This window comes from Elephas maximus, chromosome 12, assembly GCF_024166365.1.
Source record: "Elephas maximus indicus isolate mEleMax1 chromosome 12, mEleMax1 primary haplotype, whole genome shotgun sequence".
Classification (NCBI taxonomy): Eukaryota; Metazoa; Chordata; class Mammalia; order Proboscidea; family Elephantidae; genus Elephas; species Elephas maximus.
Window position 1 is genome coordinate 90,953,605 of NC_064830.1, and position 20,741 is coordinate 90,974,345.

Below are 20,741 nucleotides of genomic sequence, written 5' to 3' on the forward strand. Positions count from 1 at the left end.
GTTACAGACTGAAAACCAACGCCGACGCGTCCCAACACTTCCTCGCCGGAAGTAAGCAAACCCAATCCTTCCCAAGCCAACTGGGTTGAGCCATAAGTCCCACCCCCGAGAGCACTTCCGGGTCCTTTCTAGGGCTCCCGGAGGACGCGGTCTCGCAGCTAGAGGGAGGTGCCTACACGGTTTCGCCCCGGAGCGGGATAAGCTCCAATCATCGGGGAGGTGGGGCGAGAGACCGGGATCCCCAGCCTATCTCCCGTAACGGTGTCATTCCCTGGTCCACTGAAGCAACACGTTATGTGTCACTAGAGCGGAAAATCAAATTGAGAAAGAAAACAATGCCATTTAAACAGCCTGAGTTCCTCCTCTTTATTTGGAGTTAGGGTGGCTGGCCTCAGGCGGCTGGAATGGGTTGCTGAGGCAACAGTTGCCACTGTCTGATTGGCTGTGGAACTTGCGTCTCCACCGCTCCCACTCCCACCAACGCTCTCCATCCAAATTTAGTAATACGCTATTCGAAGTACGTCCATGCCCTTCTGCTAGCCCGTAATAGTTACCTAGCTTTAATTTTCGAGCCTTCGGTTTTTCAGCAACCCTCGCCACTCCCCGTACCCGCTCTCTACAAACACTCCCACCTCCTTAACTCTTACTTCACCACTTGCCTCAGTCAGTTAAAAAAAAAAAAAATTACCAGGGTCCAAATCTACTTCACACCTGCGAGTCGCAGGAGTCAGAGGGTCCGAGGACTACACCTCCCAGAAAGCCCCGCGCAGGTCAAGTTGGCTAGCCAATGCAGCTGCGTGTCTCTTTCTAGCGTCAGTCCTACAGGCCTATCAGAATGCGGTAGGGCAAGGAAGTGTGACCTCGGCAGTTAGGCCTGAAAGGTGGGCGTGGTGTGGAACAGGTTGTCCTGGGGCTGGGTAGAGTCCGGGTTGACATCCCTGCATTCATGTGGAAACAGGGGAATTATTTTTGCGGGGTTCCCTTTAGCCAAAGCGTTTCTCATCCTTAATAATCTCTTATCTTGATATTGTGTGTTACGGTTTTCCACGTCTTTTGCCGTTTACAAAGCTGTTTCTACAGGCAGGACAAGAGTTACTATCAACACTCAACATACCGCGAAAGTGAGGTTCAGAATTTCAGCATCTGTAGACAGATGAAAAGCCAAAAACCAAACCCAGTGCCGTCGAGTCGATTCCGACTCATGGCGACCCAATGAGATGGTAATTATTAGTTACAAGTCTCTTCAGGGAGCCTAAAATCATGCATTTTAGGTAGCTTTCTATCTAGGATCAAACTCCTGGTGAATGTCTTCATTGCCGCAGAGGCGGCTCCAACTCATAGCGACCTTATGTATAACGGAACCAAACGTTGCCTGGCCCTGCACCATCATCACAATTGTTATGCTTGAGCCCATTATTGCAGCCACTGTGTCAATCCATTTCGTTGAGGGCCTTCCTCTCTTTCACTAACCCTCTACCAAGCATGATGTCCTTCTCCAGGGATTGATCCCTCCTGATAACTGTCCAAATTACATGAGATGGAGTCTCGCCATTCTTGCTTCTGAGGAGCAATCTGGCTGTACTTCTTCCAAGGCAGATTTGTTTGTTCTTCTGGCAGTCTGTGGTATATTCAATATTCTTCAATAACACCATAATTCAAAGGCATCAATTGTTCTTCAGTCTTCTTATTCATTGTCCAGCTTTTGCATGCATTACGAGGCGATTGAAAATACCGTGACCTGGGTCAGGCGTACCTTGGTCCTCAAAGTAACATCTTTGCTTTTTAACACTTTAAAGAGATCTTTGCAGCAGATTCGCTCAATGGAGTATGTCATTTGATTTCTTGACTGCTGCTTCCATAGGTGTTGATTGTGGATCCAAGTAAAATGAAATTCCTGACAACTTCAATATTTTTTCTGTTTATCATGATGTTGCTTATTGGGCCAGTTGTGAGGATTTTTGTTTTCTTTATGTTGAGGTGCAATCCATACCCATACCGAAGGCTTTATTCTTTGGTCTTTATCAGTAAGTGCTTCAAGTCCTCTTCACTTTCAGCAAGCAAATTTGTGTCATCTGCATATCGCAGGTTGTTAATGAGTCTTCCTCCAATCCTGATGCCCCGTTCTTCTTCATATAGTCCAGCTTCTTGGATTATCTGCTCAGCATATAGACTGAATAAGTATGGTGAAAGCATACAACCTTGATACTTACCTTTACTGACTTTAAACCATGCAGCAGCCCCTTGTTCTGTTTGAATGACTGCCTCTTGGTCTATGTACAGGTTCCTCATGAGCACAATTAAGTATTCCAGAATTACCATTCTTCACAATGTTATCCATAATTTGTTATGATTCACACAGTCAAATGCCTTTGCATAGTCAATAAAACAAAGGTAAACATCTTTCTGGTATTCTCTGCTTTCAGCCATGATCCATCTGACATCAGCAATGATATCCCTTGTTTCACATTCTCTTCTGAATCCAGCTTGAATTTCTGGCAGTTCCCTGTTGATACACTGCTGCAACCATTTTTGAATTATCTTCTGCAAAATTTTACTTGTGTATGATATTGTTCGATAATTTCTGCATTCTGTTGGGTCACCTTTCTTTGGAATGGGCACAAATATGGATCTCCTTCAGTCAGTTGGCCAGGTAGTTGTCTTCCAAATTTCTTGGTAAAGATGACTGAGCACCTCCAATGCTGGATCCATTCGTTGAAACATCTTAATTGGTATTTCATCAATTTCTGGAGACTTGTAATGTTACCTCCTGAAATGTCAACCAATTCTTTTTGGTACAGTGACTCTGTGTATTCCTTCCATTTTCTTTTGATGCTTCCTGAGTCGTTCAATACTATCACTGTAGAATCCTTCAATATTACAACTCAAGGCTTGAATTTTTTCAATTGTTTCAGCTTTCTAACTACTTTGTCTTCTTGAGCTGCCCTTTGAAATTTTCTACTCAGCTCTTTAACTTCATCATTTCTTCCTTTCACTTTAGCTACTGTATGTTCAAGAGCAAGTTTCAGAGTCTCTTCTGACATCCGTTTTGATCTTTTCTTTCTTTCCTGTCTTTTTAATGCCCTTTTGCTTTCTTCATGTATGATGTCCTTGATGTCATCCCACAAGTCATCTGGTCTTCTGTCCTTAGTGTTCAATGTGTCAAATCTGTTCCTGAGATGGCCTCTAAACTCAGGTGGGATATACCCAAGGTTGTATTTTGGCTCTCGTGGACTTGCGCTAATTTTCTTCAGCTTCAACTCAAAATTGCATATGAGCAATTGATGGTCTATTCTGAACCTGGCTGCTGGCCTTGTTCTGACTGATGGTATTGAGCTTCTCCATCATCTCTTTCCACAGATGTAGTCGACTTGATTCCTGTGTATTCCATCTGATGAGGTCTATTTGTATAGTCGCCATTTATGTTGCTGAATAAAGGTATTTGCAATGAAGCTGTTGTTGGTCTTACAAAATTCTACATGTAATCTCCCACATCATTTCTATCACCAAGGCTATATTTTCCAAATACTGATCCTTTTTTGTCTCCAACTTTTACATTCCAATCACCCACTAAACCAAAACCAAACCTGCTGCCGTCAAGTTGATTCCGACTCATAGTGACCCTATAGGGCAAAGTAGAACTGCCCCATAGAGTTTCCAAGGTGTGCCTGGTGGATTCAAACTGCCAGCCTTTTTTGTTAGCAGCTGTAGCACTTAACTACTACGCCACCAGGGTTTCCAATCACCACTAGGATGGTTATTATCACAAAAACAGAAAATAAGTGTTGATGAAGATGTGGAGAAACTGGAACCCTTGTGCATTGTTAGTGGGAATGTAAAATAGCGCAGCTTCTGGGCAAATAGTTTGGTAGTTCCTCAAAAATTTAAACATAAAATTACCATATGATCCAACAATTCCACTCCTAGGTATATACTCAAAAGACTTGAAAGTCGGGACTCATACAGATACTTGTATGTCAGTGTTCACTGCAATACTATTCACAATAGCTCAAGGTAGAAACAACTTGAGTGTCGAATGGATAAACCAAACATGGTGTATCCATACGATGGAGATCATTCATCCCTAAAGAAAAAAGTTCCGATAGATACTGTGACAGGAATGAACTTTGTAAACATTATACTGAATGAAATAAGTCAGATACTGAAGGACAAATATTGTATGATCCCACTTATATGAAATATCTAGAATAGGCAAATTCATAGAGATCAAAGTTATTAGTGGTTACCAGGGGCTGGGAGGAGGGCAAATGGGAAGTCATTGCTTAAGGGGTACTGAATTTCTGTTTGGGGCAATGAAAAACTTTTGGAAATGGATAGTGGTGATGGTTGCACAACACAGTGAAAGTAATTAATGTCATTGATTTGTATACTTAATAATGGTTAAAATTGAAAACTTTTTGTTATATATATTTTATTACAATAAAAAAAATAGAATTGGAATTACATACCCTACTATTGTTCCCCCTTTTACAGCTGAGGAAACCAAGGCACAGAGAGATTAAGTAACTGGCTCAAGGTCAGTAGAAGGTGTGATTCTAACCCAAGCAGTTTGGTCACAAGTTCCATGTTCTGAACTGCTACATAATGACAAGAAAACAATACTGGGATATAAACAGGGTGGCCAGAGAGCTCAGGACCTCAATCATTCGTTCCTCATTTATTGAGAGATACAACTATGAACTTGATGTAGGCTCTGGCCTTTTATAGCCCATAGGCTTCTGCACTGGGTTGTGAATTTAGATTAACCTTGGGGTTTGTGAACCTACTGCCATCAAGTCAATTCTGACTCATAGCTACCCTACAGGACAGAGTAGAACTGCCCCATAGGGTTTCCAAGGATGCAATCTTTATGGAAGCAGACTGCCACATCTTTCTCCTTGGGGGGGTTTGTGAAGAGGGGAAGAAAAAGTCTGGAAACTACATTTTCATAAACATGGGTGTGTAACTTTACAGAAACCCTGAGGAAGAGAATCAGGTTATTTCTTGGAAGAAGTTGGACCTCATTGGCCCTTCTGAGGTCGCCCCTATTGGCCTGGGCCTGGCCTGAGGCCCACAGCCTATAGCAAGAGGACCTCACAGATACTGGCTACCAGGCGAAGGCCACCTGGTCTTTATACTCAGGGTGCAGGTGGTTCTCTTTGGTCAGTTCGGTACAGGGAGCAGGAAGGGTCAGCCAGACATGGGATGTCTGCCCACAGCCCTGGGAAAGGTCTGCTGAGCCAAAGCAGGCCAGGCTCTTGGAAGCCGTCAGGCTGGTCAGAGCAGGTATGAAAAGTTCAAACTAGGGTTCCCCTGCTCCAGAAAGGTCGTACCCTATACACTTCCCCTAATGGGAGTGTCAGAGACCCGATTCCCTACTCTCTCATCAACGCTCACATTATCACTCCATTCACCTTTGCCAGTCTTATAGCTGACAAATGGAGCTGAGGGTTGAATTATGTCCCCCAGAAAGATATGTTCAAATCCTAATCCCTGCACCTGTGAATGTGAACTTGTTTGGAAATAGGGTTTTTTAAAATGTTATCAGTAAAATTAAGGTGATGTCATACTGGATCAGAGTGTCTCCTAATCCAATATGAATCATGACATCCTTAAAAAAGTGAGAGGAGACACAAACAGAGTGGAAGACAGCCATGTGAAGACAGAGGCAGAGACTGGAATGATGCATCTACAAGGCAAGGAATGCCAAGGACCGCCAGGATAACCAGAAGATACAAAGAGGCAAAGAAGGATCTTCCCCTAGAGCCTTCAGAGAGACCATGGCCCTGATGACAAATTTATTTCAGATTTCTGGGCCCTAGAACTGTGAGACATTAAAGTTATGTTGTTTTAAGGCACCCACTTTGTAATACTTTGTTACAGCAGTCCTAGAAATCGAATACAAATAGCATCCCTAGTGTCGTCACTAGTGAGGTTGAGTTTTTCCCAAGGTTTTTTTTTTTTTTTTTAATACCATTTGTACTATCTTCCATGAGTTTTCTGTTCATATCCTTTGTCTGCTTTTCAATTTCATGGTTTTTAAAAAAGTTATTATTGATTTTAAGAGCTTTTTACTCCCCCAATTTTTGTGTATTTTTTTAAACTGTTTATACTGGTAAAATAAAACATTTGCCATTTCAACCACGGTTAAGTGCTCAGCTGCTAACCATAGTTAGCAGTTCACACCCACCAGTGGTTCTACAGGAGTAAAGACCTGGAGATCTGCTTCTGTAAAGTGACCATTCGGCTAGTAAACTGACCACCCCTACAAGCCACTTATGTGGACAGTAACAAATGAATTACTTGAAAGTCTGTGGCCTTATCAATCATTTTGGGAGAATTACAAACCCAAGGCCAGAAAGGCCATACATATAAGAGAAACCCATTGCACCGCAAGCTTCCTTTCCAACAATTTCCATCTGGTTTTAACTGTTCCCCATAGTGATGTTCCTCATCCCTAGTTTACTGACCTTGCATGCAAACGTGAGGTGACCCTGAAGGAGATGCGCCACCACGGGAAGCTCCAGAGATGATAGAGTATCCAGAGATAGACTCAGGAGACCACTACCTGTAGTGTCTGTAGGAGCTTCACTCCAGAAAAGAGCATGGTAGAACTTCTCTCCAAAATGGAGGTGGGAGCACTTGCCACACTAGCACACAGACTACAAAGGAGACTGGGAAAAACTCTAAGTTAGATTGTGGAGTTGTATATGTCAGTTTAAGTCCCAAACACCCCCCTGGTCACAGCCCTCATATTTCTGGCGGGGGAGGGGGGTACTGCTAATGGTGACAGTACATAGGTTTGTCTGAAAACAACAAAAATGACCCGCTTGCTTTACTGCACACTGCACCTTTATGACCATAGCTGCTCTCTGCAGCAACTTCTCTGTTGGGGTCTCTACCTGGAAGGTGGGCATTTGCCTAAAGCCTGACTTCAGGCCAGCTTAGCCAGTCTGTTTCCTAGAAGGCCTTTGAAAGGCTGTTGAATTTGAAGCTATGCTTTGGTGTATCTCTTAAGTATCTCTTATGCTCTTTCTTCTTAAAGCTGTCCTCTTATTCCAATATCATACTACCTTAGAAGGTGGAGAATCTCTCATTTTTCTTGATTGAAAGTTTTTTTTTGAGACTCCCGTAATAGCTCACAGTGTAATGGTGTAACGCAGCTGGAGCTGGGGAATACAGAGGCATACAAATAATTACTACACAGTGTGATAAAAGTTATATTTCTATGGCTAAAGAGTTGTGAGAGTAGAGATGAAGCAGCTATTAATCCCATCTGAGGATATAAAACTAAAACTACAAAGAGGATTAAATTTGAGCTGAGATTTAGAAGATGGTTGGGAATGCATCTAAAAAACCAGAGGAAGAAGTAAGAGATGCAAGATTGCATGGTGTACTCAAATATTTAGGAGGCCGATGTGGTTATAACACAGAATGCCTGAAGTTGAAGCTGAAGAAAAAATATCCCCTTTGTTTTCTTCATGCCAATCTAAGTAATTTCTGTGAAATTTTCCTTTTCACCTAGCCTTTATTCGGGTCCTATATCCTCTCCTGAGCTCTCTTTGGTTTCTCTTCTCACACATTGACTTGACTCTTGCCCTGACCAATTTATAGAACCCAACAAGCTAGGTACTTTTAATATTTTCAGCTTGAATTTCTACATAGGTTTATTGTGAATATTAAAAGAATACCTGTAAAAGCTTAAAACTGTGCCTTGTCCTGACGTTCATTTAGTGCCCAGTAAATGTTACCTATTATTATTGTCCTCTCTTTCTTATAATTGAGATGTCCTAGAAATAGGCTTGTAATATTATATCATATGTCCTCCCAGGCTACCTCCATAAACACCACTGTTCTTTTTCACCTGAGTTCTGAACAATTTGAGGAATAACACAAGAAGAAAATAGAAGTCAAAACATCATTTTTATCACTCATACAGGCTAAGTTGGAACGCACAGCTAAATAATGCCAGTAGATTCTGTAAAATTAACCCCAGAGCTAGGTAGATTTGCCCACAAGTCCTACGCAACACTGGGAGCAATGGAACCATGCTCCCTGCAGGCAGCTGATTTCCAAGAGAAGAATGGGTAGATCTAAGTTGCATATACCCAGTTTTTTTTTTTTCCCATACTTATCAGCCAGATGTGTCACTCTACTGCAACTGAGATGCATGGGTGAAAGGGAGGATAGGCTGGGGATGTATTTGGAGAAAACACCTCCAGAGGAGTAGGCAAAAGTTGTTCCCCACTAACCTCATAGTTCACTTCTTCTCCTTTTTTCTCCTACCTTCAAGGTATCACAAAATTCAGCTGCTTTTCCACAGAGTGGAGACTGCTGGATTAAGGTCTCACATTTGTGTAGTAAGAATTACCCAGGGAACATATGAAAATTCACATTTCTGTGTCTCACTTCCACAAAGTCAAGTTCTATGTTTGGAGTTGAATCAGGAATCTGCATTTTTAAAATAAGCATACTCAATGCCATGGATTGAATTATGTCTCCCCCAAATATCCATCAACTTGGCTAGGTCATGATTCCCTTGCGTGATTGTCTACCATTTTATCTTCTGATGTGATTTTCCTATATGTTGCAAATCCTATCAGTGTGATGTAATGAGATGGGTTAGCGGCAATTACACTGATGAGGTCCGCGAGATTAGGTAGTGTCTTAAGCCGATTTCTTTTGAGATATAAGAGAGATGCTAGCAGAGAGACATGGGGACCTCATACCACCAAGAAAGCAGGGCCGGGAGCAGAGCGCATCCTTTGGACCTGAGGTTCCTGCGCTGAGATGCTCCCAGAACAAGGGAAGACTGATGACAAGGACCTTCCTCCAGAGCCGACAGAGAGAGAAAGCTTCCCCTGGAGCCGGCGCCCTGAATTCAGACTTTTAGCCTATTGAACTGTGAGAGAATAAACTTCTCTTCATTAAAGCCACCCACTTGTGGTATTTCTGTTATAGCAGCACTAGATGACTAAGACACTTGGTGATCACGATTCAGGTGGTCATGGATCACACTTTGAGTAACAGTGCTCTAGACTGCTTATTGTTTTCAGATTCCATATTCAGACCTCTGACCACCTCCTGTCCATATAAATTATTGTATTAAAACTATGATTCCATTTTGGAAATGGACAGTGGTGATGGTAGCACAACAGAATGAATGTTACTAGTATCACTAAATTGTACACATAGAAATGGTTAAAACGGCAATTTTTTTTTAAGGGTGAAATGTTGAAAATATTTTTTTTTTGGTATTTTTTTAGCTCTTTTTTTTGTGCTTTAGGTGAAAGTTTACAGCTCAAGTTAGTTTCTCATACAAAAATTTATATGCACATTGTTATGTGACCCTAGTTGCTATCCCTATAATGTGACTGCACATTCCTCCTTTCCACCCCGGATTTCCCGTGTCCATTCAATCACCTCCTATCCCTTTCCGCCTTCTTATCTCGCCTCTGGACAGTTGCTGCCAATTTAGTCTCATGTATCTACTTGAACTAAGAAGCACACTCTTAAGGAGTATTATTTTTATGTCTTATAGTCCAGTCTATTCTTTGTCTGAAGAGCTGGCTTTGGGAATGGTTTTAGTTCTGGGTTAACAGAGTCTAGAAGACTAAAATGGCATTAATATATTTTACCACAATAAAAAAAAATTCAATCCCTTGTCTGTTATTTGGAACAGTGGTATTCAAAGTAGGATGCATTGCAAAATAATATGCTTATATTGCTATTTCTCAATTTATTAACTTTAAATATTATTGATTTCCTGCTAGGACTGATGTAGAATTAGCTCCTATAGATCTTATTCCCTGCCCTCCCCAATATCTTCTGAGTATGGTGAAATTATCAGTCCCTGCAAGTGTGTTCCTAAGTTCTAGCTTTTGGATTCCAAGGACAAGAAGTTAATATAGACCAACTCCACCTTGGATCAGAAGGCATATATTCTTGGATTCTCTAGTAGAGTTCTTTTTTAGTGTATGGGCTGAAATTTTACTCCAGTGAGGGGTATGATTTTGAGAGTATCTTTCCAGGGCTGTCTTCCACCTGGCCAGAATGAAGGAATTCAGAAAATCCCCTACTATCTCCAAAGAGACCTTTAGCCTGCTGTTGTTAGGTGCTGTCAAGTCAGTTCCGACTCACAGTCACTCTATGTACAATAGAACAAAGCATTGCCTGGTCCTGTGCCATCCTCAAAACAGTAGTTATGCTTCAGTCCATTGTTGCAGCCACTGTGTCAATCCATCTTGTTGAGGGTCTTCCTCTTTTTTGCTGGCCCTCTATTTTACCAGGAAATCCTGGTGGTGTAGTGGTTAAGAGCTACGGCTGCTAACCAAAAGATCGGCAGTTCAAATCCACCAGGCACTGCTTGGCAACTCCATGGGGCAGTCCTACTCTGTCCTATAGGGTTGCTATGAGTCGGAACTGACTCGACAGCAACGAGTTTTTATCTGCTTTACCAAGCATGATGTCCTTCTCCAGGGACTGATCCCTTCTGATAACATGTCCAAAGTATGTGAGATGTACTCTTGCCATTCTTGCTTCTAAGCAGCATTCTGGTTGTACTTCTTCCAAGATGGATTTGTTTGTTCTCTTGGCAGTCCGTGGTATAGTCAATATTCTTTGCCAATACCACAATTCAAAAGTGTCAATTCTTCGATCTTCCTTATTCATTGTCCGGCTTTCACATGCATGTGAGGCGATTGAAAACCGTGGCTTGGGTTAGGGGCAACTTAGTCTTGAAACTAACATCTTTGCTTTTCAACACTTTAAAGAGCCCCTTTGCAGCAGATTTTCCCAATGCAATGTGTCTTTTGATTTCCTGACTGCTACTTCCATGGGTGTTAATTGTGGACCAAGTAAAATGAAATCCTTGACAACTTCAATCTTTTCTCCATTTATTATAATGTTGCTTATTGGTCCAGTTGTAAGGATTTTTGTTTTTTCTTTATGTTGAGGTGTAATCCATACTGAAGGCTGTGGTCTTTGATTTTCATCATATTCTTGTCCAATTCAAAATGGCCAACACCAGTCCATTTCAGCAGAACTGAATGACTGTTACCTAAGTAATCTCACTCTGAGGACTTTTTGCCCTACTGAAAGACTAATTGTTAATGACTGTTTTGTACTGGCAAAATAATTGGAAGGAGGAAGAAGTTATCCTCCAAGTATGAAAGAACCATGGCTTGAAAATCCAGGCAGTGGCCTGTGATGCTATTCATGGCTTTTATATGGCCTTTCTAGCCGTGGTCTTGTAACTTCCACTGAATGATTGGGTGGGCCTATGGAAATAAGGTACTTGTAGCCCACCAACTGACAGCTTGCCAATAATGTAAATAAGGCACATGGCACCCTTTCAGGGGTAGGACCATGCAAATAAGGTGTATGGAACCCTAACGAGGGGATTGGTTTTGCCATTCACTACACTTAAAAGACAGCCAATCCCAGAGCAGAGGGGGGCCTATCTATCACAAAGAAAGAAGAGATGGGAGGGAAGCGTGTCCTTTGCACCTGGGGTTCCTGCACTGAGAACCTTCTAGACCCAGGAGATGGAGAGGGAGATCTGTAAAATCAGAGACAACATGAGATGGTGAGAAGTAGTGGCAGAGAAATGGTAGCAGAAGAACCAGAAGACAGGCGTGAGATGGTGTAGTAGGCTTCCTGGTCCACAGAGCAAGGAGGTTACAGCTGGCCTGCCGACCCATGGAGCAAAAGAGTGGAGAGCCCTCAGGCAGGAGGCTTCCTGGCAGAGTGGGGGTGCCTCTAGGCACTTGTCTGTGGAGCTGAAGAACTTTGTAAGACTTGCCAGAGCAGGGCAGAGGCCACCCTGAGGGGCCCAGGGCCAGAGGGAGAGCCCTGCCTGTGGACACCCCTGAGGAGCTATCCTGCCCGAAGAACTGAATCCTGAGTCATTCCTGGTCCTGAATTGTACCTGTTACCTCCCTAATAAGGAGCCCTGGTGGTGCAGTGGTTGTGAGCTTGGCTGCTAACCAAAAGGTGGACAGTTTGAATCCACCAGCCACTCCTTGGAAACCCTATGCAGCAGTTCTAAGTCTGTCCTCTAGGTTCACTATGAGTCGCAATCGACTTGACGGCAATGGGTTTGATATTTTGGTTTTTAACCTCACTAAAAACCCTTTTTTTTTTTTTTTAATAAACCATAATTGTGAGTATTTTCTGTGAGTTCTGTGTGGCCATTGCAACGAATTATTAACCTGCAGAGAAGTAGAGAGTGCCGTGGGAAGGACAGCTGGTGTCAGAGCTGGTGAAGTTTGGAGGGCAGAGGAATGTTTGACCTATGTCTCATAGCAATCAGCCTTGGGCTGTTGTTGATACTGATGATGATTCCGCCCCCGACCCCCGCCACCCCGTGAAGTTACAGGAGGAGACTGGATGCCTCCACCGTGCCATTTTTACATGTCTCTTATGTAATTTTTAAACTCTGACCAAGTTGAAAGTAAGTGTTTATTTATATCACTCCAGCATGTTGTTAGGTTTTGTTTTATTTTTAATTATGTGAGTTCCTGTGTGGCACATATAGCTAAGTGCTGTACTGCTAATAAAGTTGATGCTGCAAACCCACGCAAAGGCACCTCAGAAGACAGGTCTGGAAATCTGCTTCTGAAAGCTCACGGCCTATGAAACCCTATGGAGCAGTACTACTCTGCACAGATAGGGCTGCCATGAGTTGGAATTGACTAGATAGCAACTACAAAAACGACAAGAAGAATGAAAGTTAGCATTGCTGTGTATATTCCAAAAGTTGCTAATATTTGCCATTACAATATAGCTTTTTGCAGCAACAATTTTAGACCAATAAAATCTTGTAGCTGAAAAATCTTAGTGATGCCACTCTCATTTTAAAGATGAACAGGAGGCACGGAAAGACTTACAGTCACAAAACTACTTAAGACAGAAAAAGCATTGTTCTGGGAGTTAATATGTTCAGATTCCAGTGATCATCTCTCTCTCTCCCAGCCACGACTTAGTTTTCTTGGGCCTCTGTTTCCTCATCTATAAAAAAATGTGATTCAATCAAATAATGAGAGCATCCTCTGCTTTTGATTTCTGGTTAATCCTGCGTGCCTGCATACATCTTATTTACAGTGCTAGTTATTTTTTGTTTTGCAGGTTTTAAAACACAGAGGTATGGGAGGCCCTTCAAAAGAGTGCTTGGAAAATAGGGTAATCTTGGGATTCATTGGTCTACGCAGCCCTGTGGTCTGACCTGATGATCTTGGGTTCACAAGACTCTGTGGCTCTGTGAGTCAGAAGAAGCCATCAGTCTGACACACAGACTTGAGACTTTCCAGCCTCTACAAACACATGAGCCATTTCCTTGATATAAATCTCTCTATATATTTATATGCTTTACTGGCTTTGCTTCTCTAAAGAACCCAGCCCAAGACAGACCCTTATCAGATATATAGTCCCCCAAATTTTCTGCCACTATGTAGGTTATCCCTTAACTTTGTTGATAAAGTCCTTTGACAAACAAAAGTTTTTAATTTTGATGAGGTCTCACTTCTCCATTTTGTCTTTTCTTCTTTGGGCTTTCAATATCATATCTAAGAATCCACTGTTGAAAACTAGATCCTGAAGCATTACCCCTGTGTTTTCTTCTAAGAGTTTTATACTTTCTATCTTAACATTTCCTCCACGTGTCTGTCAGTTTGTCGTACACTGGGGGCTTGTGTGTTGCTGTGATGCTGGAAGCTATGCCACCAGTATTCAGATACCAGCAGGGTCACCCATGGAGGACAGGTTTCAGCTGAACTTCCAGACTAAGACAGATGAGGAAGAAGGACCTGGCAGTCTACTTCTGAAAAGCATTAGCCAGTGAAAACCTTATGAATAGCAGCAGAACATTGTCTGATACAGTGTTGGAAGATGAGCCCCCCAGGTTGGAAGGCACTCAAAAGATGACTGGGGAAGAGCTGCCTCCTCAAAGTAGAGTCGACCTTAATGATGTGGATGGAGTCAAGCTTTCAGGACCTTCATTTGCTGATGTGGTATGACTCAAAATGAGAAGAAACAGCTGCAAACATCCATTAATAATTGGAACCTGGAATGTAAGAAGTATGACTCTAGGAAAATTGGAAATCATCAAAAATGAGACAGAATGCATAAACATCGATATCCTAGGCATTAGTGAGCTGAAATGGACTGGTACTGGCCATTTTGAATCAGATAATCATATAGTCTACTATGCTGGGAATGACAACTTGAAGAGGAATGGTGTTGCATTCATCGTCAAAAAGAACATTTCAAGATCTATCCTGAAGTACAACGCTGTCAGTGATATAGGATAATATCCTTACGCCTACAAGGAAAACCAGTTAATACGACCATTATTCAAATTTGCACACCAACCACTAAGGCCAAAGATGAAGAAATAGAAGATTTTTATTAGCTGCTACAGTCTGAAATTGATCGAACATGCAATCAGGATGCATTGATAATCACTGGTGATTGGAATGAGAAAATTGGAAACAAAGAAGAAGGATTGGTAGGGTAGTCGGAAAATATGGCCTTGGTGATAGAAATAATGCTGGAGATCGAATGATAGAATTTTGCAAGACCAACGACTTCTTCATTGCAAATACCTTCTTTCACCAACATAAACGGTTACTATATACATGGACCTCTCCAGATGGAACACACAGGAATCAAATTGACTACATCTGTGGAAAGAGATGATGGAAAAGCTCCATATCATCAGTTAGAACAAGGCCAGGGGCTGACTGTGGAACAGACCATCAATTGCTCATATTCAGGTTCAAGCTGAAACTGTAGAAAATCTGAACAAATCCACGGGAACCAAAATGTGACCTTGAGTATATCCCACCTGAATTTAGAGACCACCTCAAGAATAGATTTGACACATTCAACACTAGTGACCAAAGACCAGATGAGTTGTGGAATGACATCAAGGACATCATACATGAAGAAAGCAAGAGGTCACTGAAAAGACAGAAAGGAAAGAAAAGACCAAGATGGATGTCAGAGGAGACTCTGAAACTTGCTCACAAATGTCGAGCAGCTAAAAAAGAAAAGGAAGAAATGATGAGGTAAAAGAACTGAACAGATTTCAAAGGGCGGCTCAAGAAGACAAAGAAAAGTATTACAATGACATGTGCAAAGAGCTGGAGATGGAAAACCAAAAGGGAAGAACATGCTCAACGTTTCTCAAGCTGAAAGAGCTGAATTAAAAACTCAAGGCTCAAGTTCCAATAGTGAAGAATTCTATGGGGAAAATATTAAATGACGCAGGAAGCATCAAAAGAAGGTGGAAGGAATACACAGAGTCATTATACCAAAAAGAATTAGTCGATGTTCAACCATTTGAAGAGATAGCATATGATCAGGAACCGATGGTACTGAAGGAAGAAGCCCACACTGCTCTGAAAAAGAAGGCACTGGCAAAAAACAATGCTCCGGGAATTGACGGAATATCAATTGAAATGTTTCAACAAACGGATGCAGCGCTGGAGGTGCTCACTCTGGAGGTGCTCACTCATCTATGCCCAGAAATAGGGAAGACAGGTTCCTGGCCAACTGACTGGAAGAGGTCCATATTTATACCTGTTCCCAAGAAAGGTGATCCAACCGAATGCGGAAATTATAGAACAATACCATTAATATCACAAGCAAGCAAAATTTTCCTGAAGATCATTCAAAAACAGCTGCAGCAGTATATTGACAGGGAACGGCCAGAAATTCAGGCCAGTTTCAGAAGAGGACACGGAAGCAGGGATATCATTGCTGATGTCAGATGGATCCTGGCCAAAAGCAGAGAATACCAGAAGGATGTTTACCTGTGTTTTATTGACTATGGAAAGACATTTGACTGTGTGGATCATAACAAATTATGGATAATGTTGCAAAGAATGGGAATTCCGGAACACATAATTTTGCTCATTAGGAGCATTTACATAGATTAAGAGGCAGCTGTTTGAACAGAACAAGGGGATACTGATTGGTTTAAAGTCAGGAAAGGTGTGTGCCAGGGTTGTATCCTTTCACCACACCTATTCAATCTGTATGCCAAGCAAATAATCTGAGAAGCTGGGCTATATGAAGAAGAATGGGGCATCAGGATTGGAGGAAGACTCATTAACAACCTGCCTCATGCAGATGACACAACCTTGCTTGCTGAAAGTGAAAAGGACTTGAAGCACTGAATTGATTAAGATCAATGACCACAGCCTTCAGTGTGGATTGCTCCTCAATATAAAGAAAACAAAAATCCTCACAACTGGACCAATAAGCAACATCATGATAAACACAGAAAAGATTGAAGTTGTCAAGGATTTCATTTTACTTGGATCCACAATCAACACCCATGGAAGCAGCAGTCAAGAAATCAAAAGACGCATTGCATTGGGCAAATCTGCTGCAAAGGACCTCTTTAAAATGTTGAAAAGCAAAGATGTCACCTTGAAGACTACGGTGTGCCTGACTCAAGCCATGGTATTTTCAATCACATCATATGCATGTGAAAGCTGGACAATGAATAAGAAGACCAAAGAAGAATTGACGCCTTTGAATTGTGGTGTTAGCGAAGAATATTGAATATACCATGGACTGCCAAAAGAACAAACAAATCTGTCTTGCAAGAAGTACAACCAGAATGCTCCTTAGAAGCAAGGATGGCGAGACTGTGTCTAACATACTTTGGACATGTTGTCAGGAGGGATCAGTCCCTAGAGAAGGACATCATGCTTTGTAAAGTACAAGGTCAGTGGAAAAAAGGAAGACCCTCAACAAGGTGGATTGACACAGCGGCTGCAACAATGGGCTCAAGCATAACAATGTAAGGATGGCGCAGGACCGGGCAGTGTTCTGTTGTGCATAGGGTCGCTATGAGTCAGAACCGACTCGGCGGCACCTAACAACAGCCATTTCCCAAAAGTCACTCAAACTTGTGGTTCATTCCAATAACAATATCCCATTGCAAAGATAAGCACTGTCTTGTCTTCAAGCAATATAGATTAGTTTTACCTATTTGTGTACTTTCTATAAATGGAATCTCCTAGTATGTGTCTTAGTTATCTAGCGCTATAACAGAAATACTGCAAGTGGATGGCTTTAACAAACAAAAATTTATTTCCTCACAGTTTAGGAGGCTAGAAGTCCGAGTTCAGGGCACTGGCTCTAGGGGAACGCTTTCTATCTCTGTTGGCTCTGGAGGAAGGTCCTTGTGTCTTCTGAGCTTCTGTCCCAGGGCAATGTCCGTGTGGTTGGGCATCTCTCTTCCCTCATCTCTCCTTGCTCATTTTATCTCTTGTAAGAGACTGACTCAAGACACACCCTACACTAATCCTGCCTCATTAACAGAAAACTCATTCCCAAATGGGATTATAACTACAGGCATAGAGGTTAGGATTTACATTTTTGGGGGGACACAATTCATCTATAGGAGTGCTTTTCTGTGCCTGTCTTATTTCACTTATATTTGTGAAATTTACCCATATTGTTGCATGTAGTTTTGGATACTCACTCTTTTTACTGCATAGTATGTCATTGTTTAAACAAACCGCAATTTGATTTTTCCATTCTCCTGTTGATGAGAATTGGGTAGTTTCTAGTTTGGAGATTATTAGGAATAGTGCTGCTGCGAACATTCTAATACACATATTTTATTGAACATGTATGTACGTTCTCTTGGGTATATACACAGAAGTGGATTGCTAGGTCCGAGGGTACACATATGTTCACTTTTAGTTAAAAACAAAACAAACCTGCTGCCCTCAAGTCAATTCTGACTCATGGCAACCCCATGTGTTACACAGTAGCACTGCTCCATAGGACTATTTTGGCTGTAATCTTGATGGATTCAGACCATGGAGTCTGTCTTCGGTGCTGCTGGGTGGGTGTGAACCACCACTGTTTGGGTTAACAGTCTAGCACAGGCTGTTTTCACCACCCAGGTACCTTCACCTCTAGTAGATACTTCCAAATAGTTTCCTAAAGTAGTTGTGACAATTTATATTCCCACCAGCAGTGTAAGAGACTTCTAGTTTCTGCATACTGGTGGGCATGTAGTGGTATACCATTGTTGTTTTAATTCGCCTTTCCTCAAGGCCATTTAAGTAGTAGATTTTAAGTTTATTTTCCTCTTATTATAAAATACATGTTTATTTAGAAACTTTGAAAAATGCAGAAATGAAATAGAAAATAAAAATTATGTTCACCTTTCAAAATAGTCATATTATTTGGGTATATGTTCATCTTTTAAAAATAAAATTTGGATATGTTTATATATTTCATACAGGAATCAGTTTTGTATTTGAAAACTGTGTGTGCAATCTTTTGTCTTTATTATTTAGATGTACCATGACTTTATTTACTCATCCCCCTCATGACAATTACTTTATTCCCAACTTTTGTTTTGTTTTGTTTTTTTGATCAGAGTCCTGTTGCTGCTCTAACAAATTACCACATATTTTGTGGCTTAAAACTATAAACATTTATTATATTACTGTTCTGGAGGTCAAAAAGTCTGAAATGGGCCTCACTGGGCTAAAATCAAGAGAAAATGCAGGTTTTATGTTTCTCTTGGGGGCCCTAGGGGAGAATCCATTCCCTCCTTCTAGAATTTGCCTGCATTCCTTGGCTTGTGGCCCCCTTCCATCTTCAAAGCCAGCAATGGCTTTCCCACACTGTGGCATTCTAATTAACACTGACCCTTCCGCCTCCCTTTTTCACATTTCAGGAGCCTTGTGATTACTTTAGACCCACTCATATAATCCAAAATAATCTCCCAATCTCAACGGTAGCTCATCAGCAATCTTAATTCTATTTGACACTCCAATTCATCCTTGCCATGTAACGTAACATAATCACAGGTTCTGAGGACTAGGATGTAGATATCTTTGAGGGGTCATTATTTTGCCTTTCACAGTATCCATTGGAAACCCTGGTGGTGTAGTGGTTAAGTGCTACAGCTGCTAACCAAAGGGTCGGCAGTTAGAATCCACCAGGGACTCCTTGGAAACTCTATGGGGCAGTTCTACTCTGTCCTATAGGGTCACTATGAGTAGGAATCAACTTGACAGCTCTGGGTTTGGTTTTTGGTTTTTCAGTATCTACTAGACCACTGTGGTAACTTCTCAGGTACAATAATTTCAGCCTTATCTTCTTTCCTCAATTTATTTCAAGTGGAATTACTCGATCAAAAAGAATGAACAATTTTAAGGTTTTCTGTACATATTACAAAATGAATTTTCACAAAGATTGTGCCAATTTCTATTCTCATCAGCCCTTTTAAACACTGTAGACCAAAGGGATTGAGACTGAGCTCTGGGACATCTCTCTACAACTCACTAACCACCACATCCCATTTACTTCCCCATGAGTAGGATTTCAGTTCCCCAAACCTGAGGTGAGCTCTCAGCTGGAGGACGGGGAAGAGCTATGGGTCCTGGATCTACCAAGAGCTGGGAACACGAAGGCTTCCAGTAGTGTTTGCCCAAGAGGGTGAGGAAGAGACCCAGTCAGGTGGAAATAGCCACACTAATGATGCTCCTTCTGTGTGTCAGACACAAAGGCAGGTTGGCATGCATCCCACTTATTCATCCCTACTGCCCTGTGAAGGTACTAGGCATGATTGTCATTAAAACAAAACAAAACCCATTGCCACTGAGTCAACTCAAACTCATAGTGACCCTATAAGACAGAATAAAACTGCCCCATAGAGTTTCCAAGGAGCGGTTGGTAGATTTGAATTGCTGACCTTTTGCTTAGCAGCCAGTGTCTTAACCACTGCACAACCAGGGCTTCATGATCATCATAAGTGTATTGAATTTGTGGACTTCAGGCTTGCTCTTCTTACTACTAGACTTCATTCAACAACAGTGATGCCTCGTTTTGGTCATAAAAGTAACAAGTTCCTTCAAAACTTTAAATTTATTCAAGATCAGCATGCTTGTATAGGGAAGAAGTAGAACAATATGGTGACTATAGAAAACTTTGCAATCACAGCACATTGTTTTCTAGGCATAAAAGAATCCTCATTAAAGCAAAATCTTATACTGAGGCTGGTAAACTTCTCCCCACCCATCCAAGCCAAAGTGAGAGAATAGCTGAGTTAGTTAAATTTCATTATGCTTAGAAATGGCTGGGTGAATTAGTACAGAAAGTGGGTTTCTCCTCTCTAGGTTATATGCGAAATGAAGTGAAGCTGGGCATCTGTTCTCAGCTTTTGTAGGAGCACTTTCCATCTTGGTCAGGAGGCTACTTTTCCTCTTGGCTGCAGGTGAGCTGGGGCAGAAATTATAAGTAGGCAGAAGAAGCCTCTGGCTGGAGGAGCTATCAGGAAGGGGCGATAATTCAGCACTGTCCCTGAGAAAACACACAAAGCAGATCTCTGTGGCTAAACTGGGATGCTGATGTTTGCTCCTGTGTTCTAGAAACTGAAGGGTCTCTGGACTGGACGAATCCCATAGCTTCCTCTAAAGGTTGAAATCCCACCTTTGGCTGGGACATGGACATGCTCACTTTTTTGTGGCAAAGCCTCACTGGACCTGGTATGTCCCTGTGGCTCAAAGGATTGGGGATGGTTCTCTTGTGTTTGCACCTTCTTTAAGCAAGAGGACTAATCTGACTGATGAATGCCTGGATGCTTTAACTGATCATTGCACAGAATCAGAAATACAAACTCTTTTTATCAGCTAGGCTACCTCCCGTGGAGAGTAGTTGGTTGTGTTTCTTTAATCACTATTTTTTAAATGTTCTAAGGCTGT

At 41.8% G+C, this 20,741-nt stretch overlaps 1 protein-coding gene across 2 annotated transcripts in view; it reads right to left on the reverse strand.

The window, feature by feature from the left end:
* Nucleotides 1-690: 690 nt before the first annotated feature.
* Nucleotides 691-20,741, reverse strand: part of LOC126087233 (zinc finger protein 789-like) — a 51,338-nt gene continuing 31,287 nt past the window's right edge. The window contains exon 4 of one of the 2 annotated variants that reach the window (XM_049904510.1): nucleotides 691-6,671. In XM_049904510.1, coding sequence (XP_049760467.1) covers nucleotides 6,586-6,671 — 86 coding nt within the window. In that variant the 3' untranslated portion in view covers nucleotides 691-6,585. The other variant, XM_049904509.1, reaches the window with a different exon arrangement.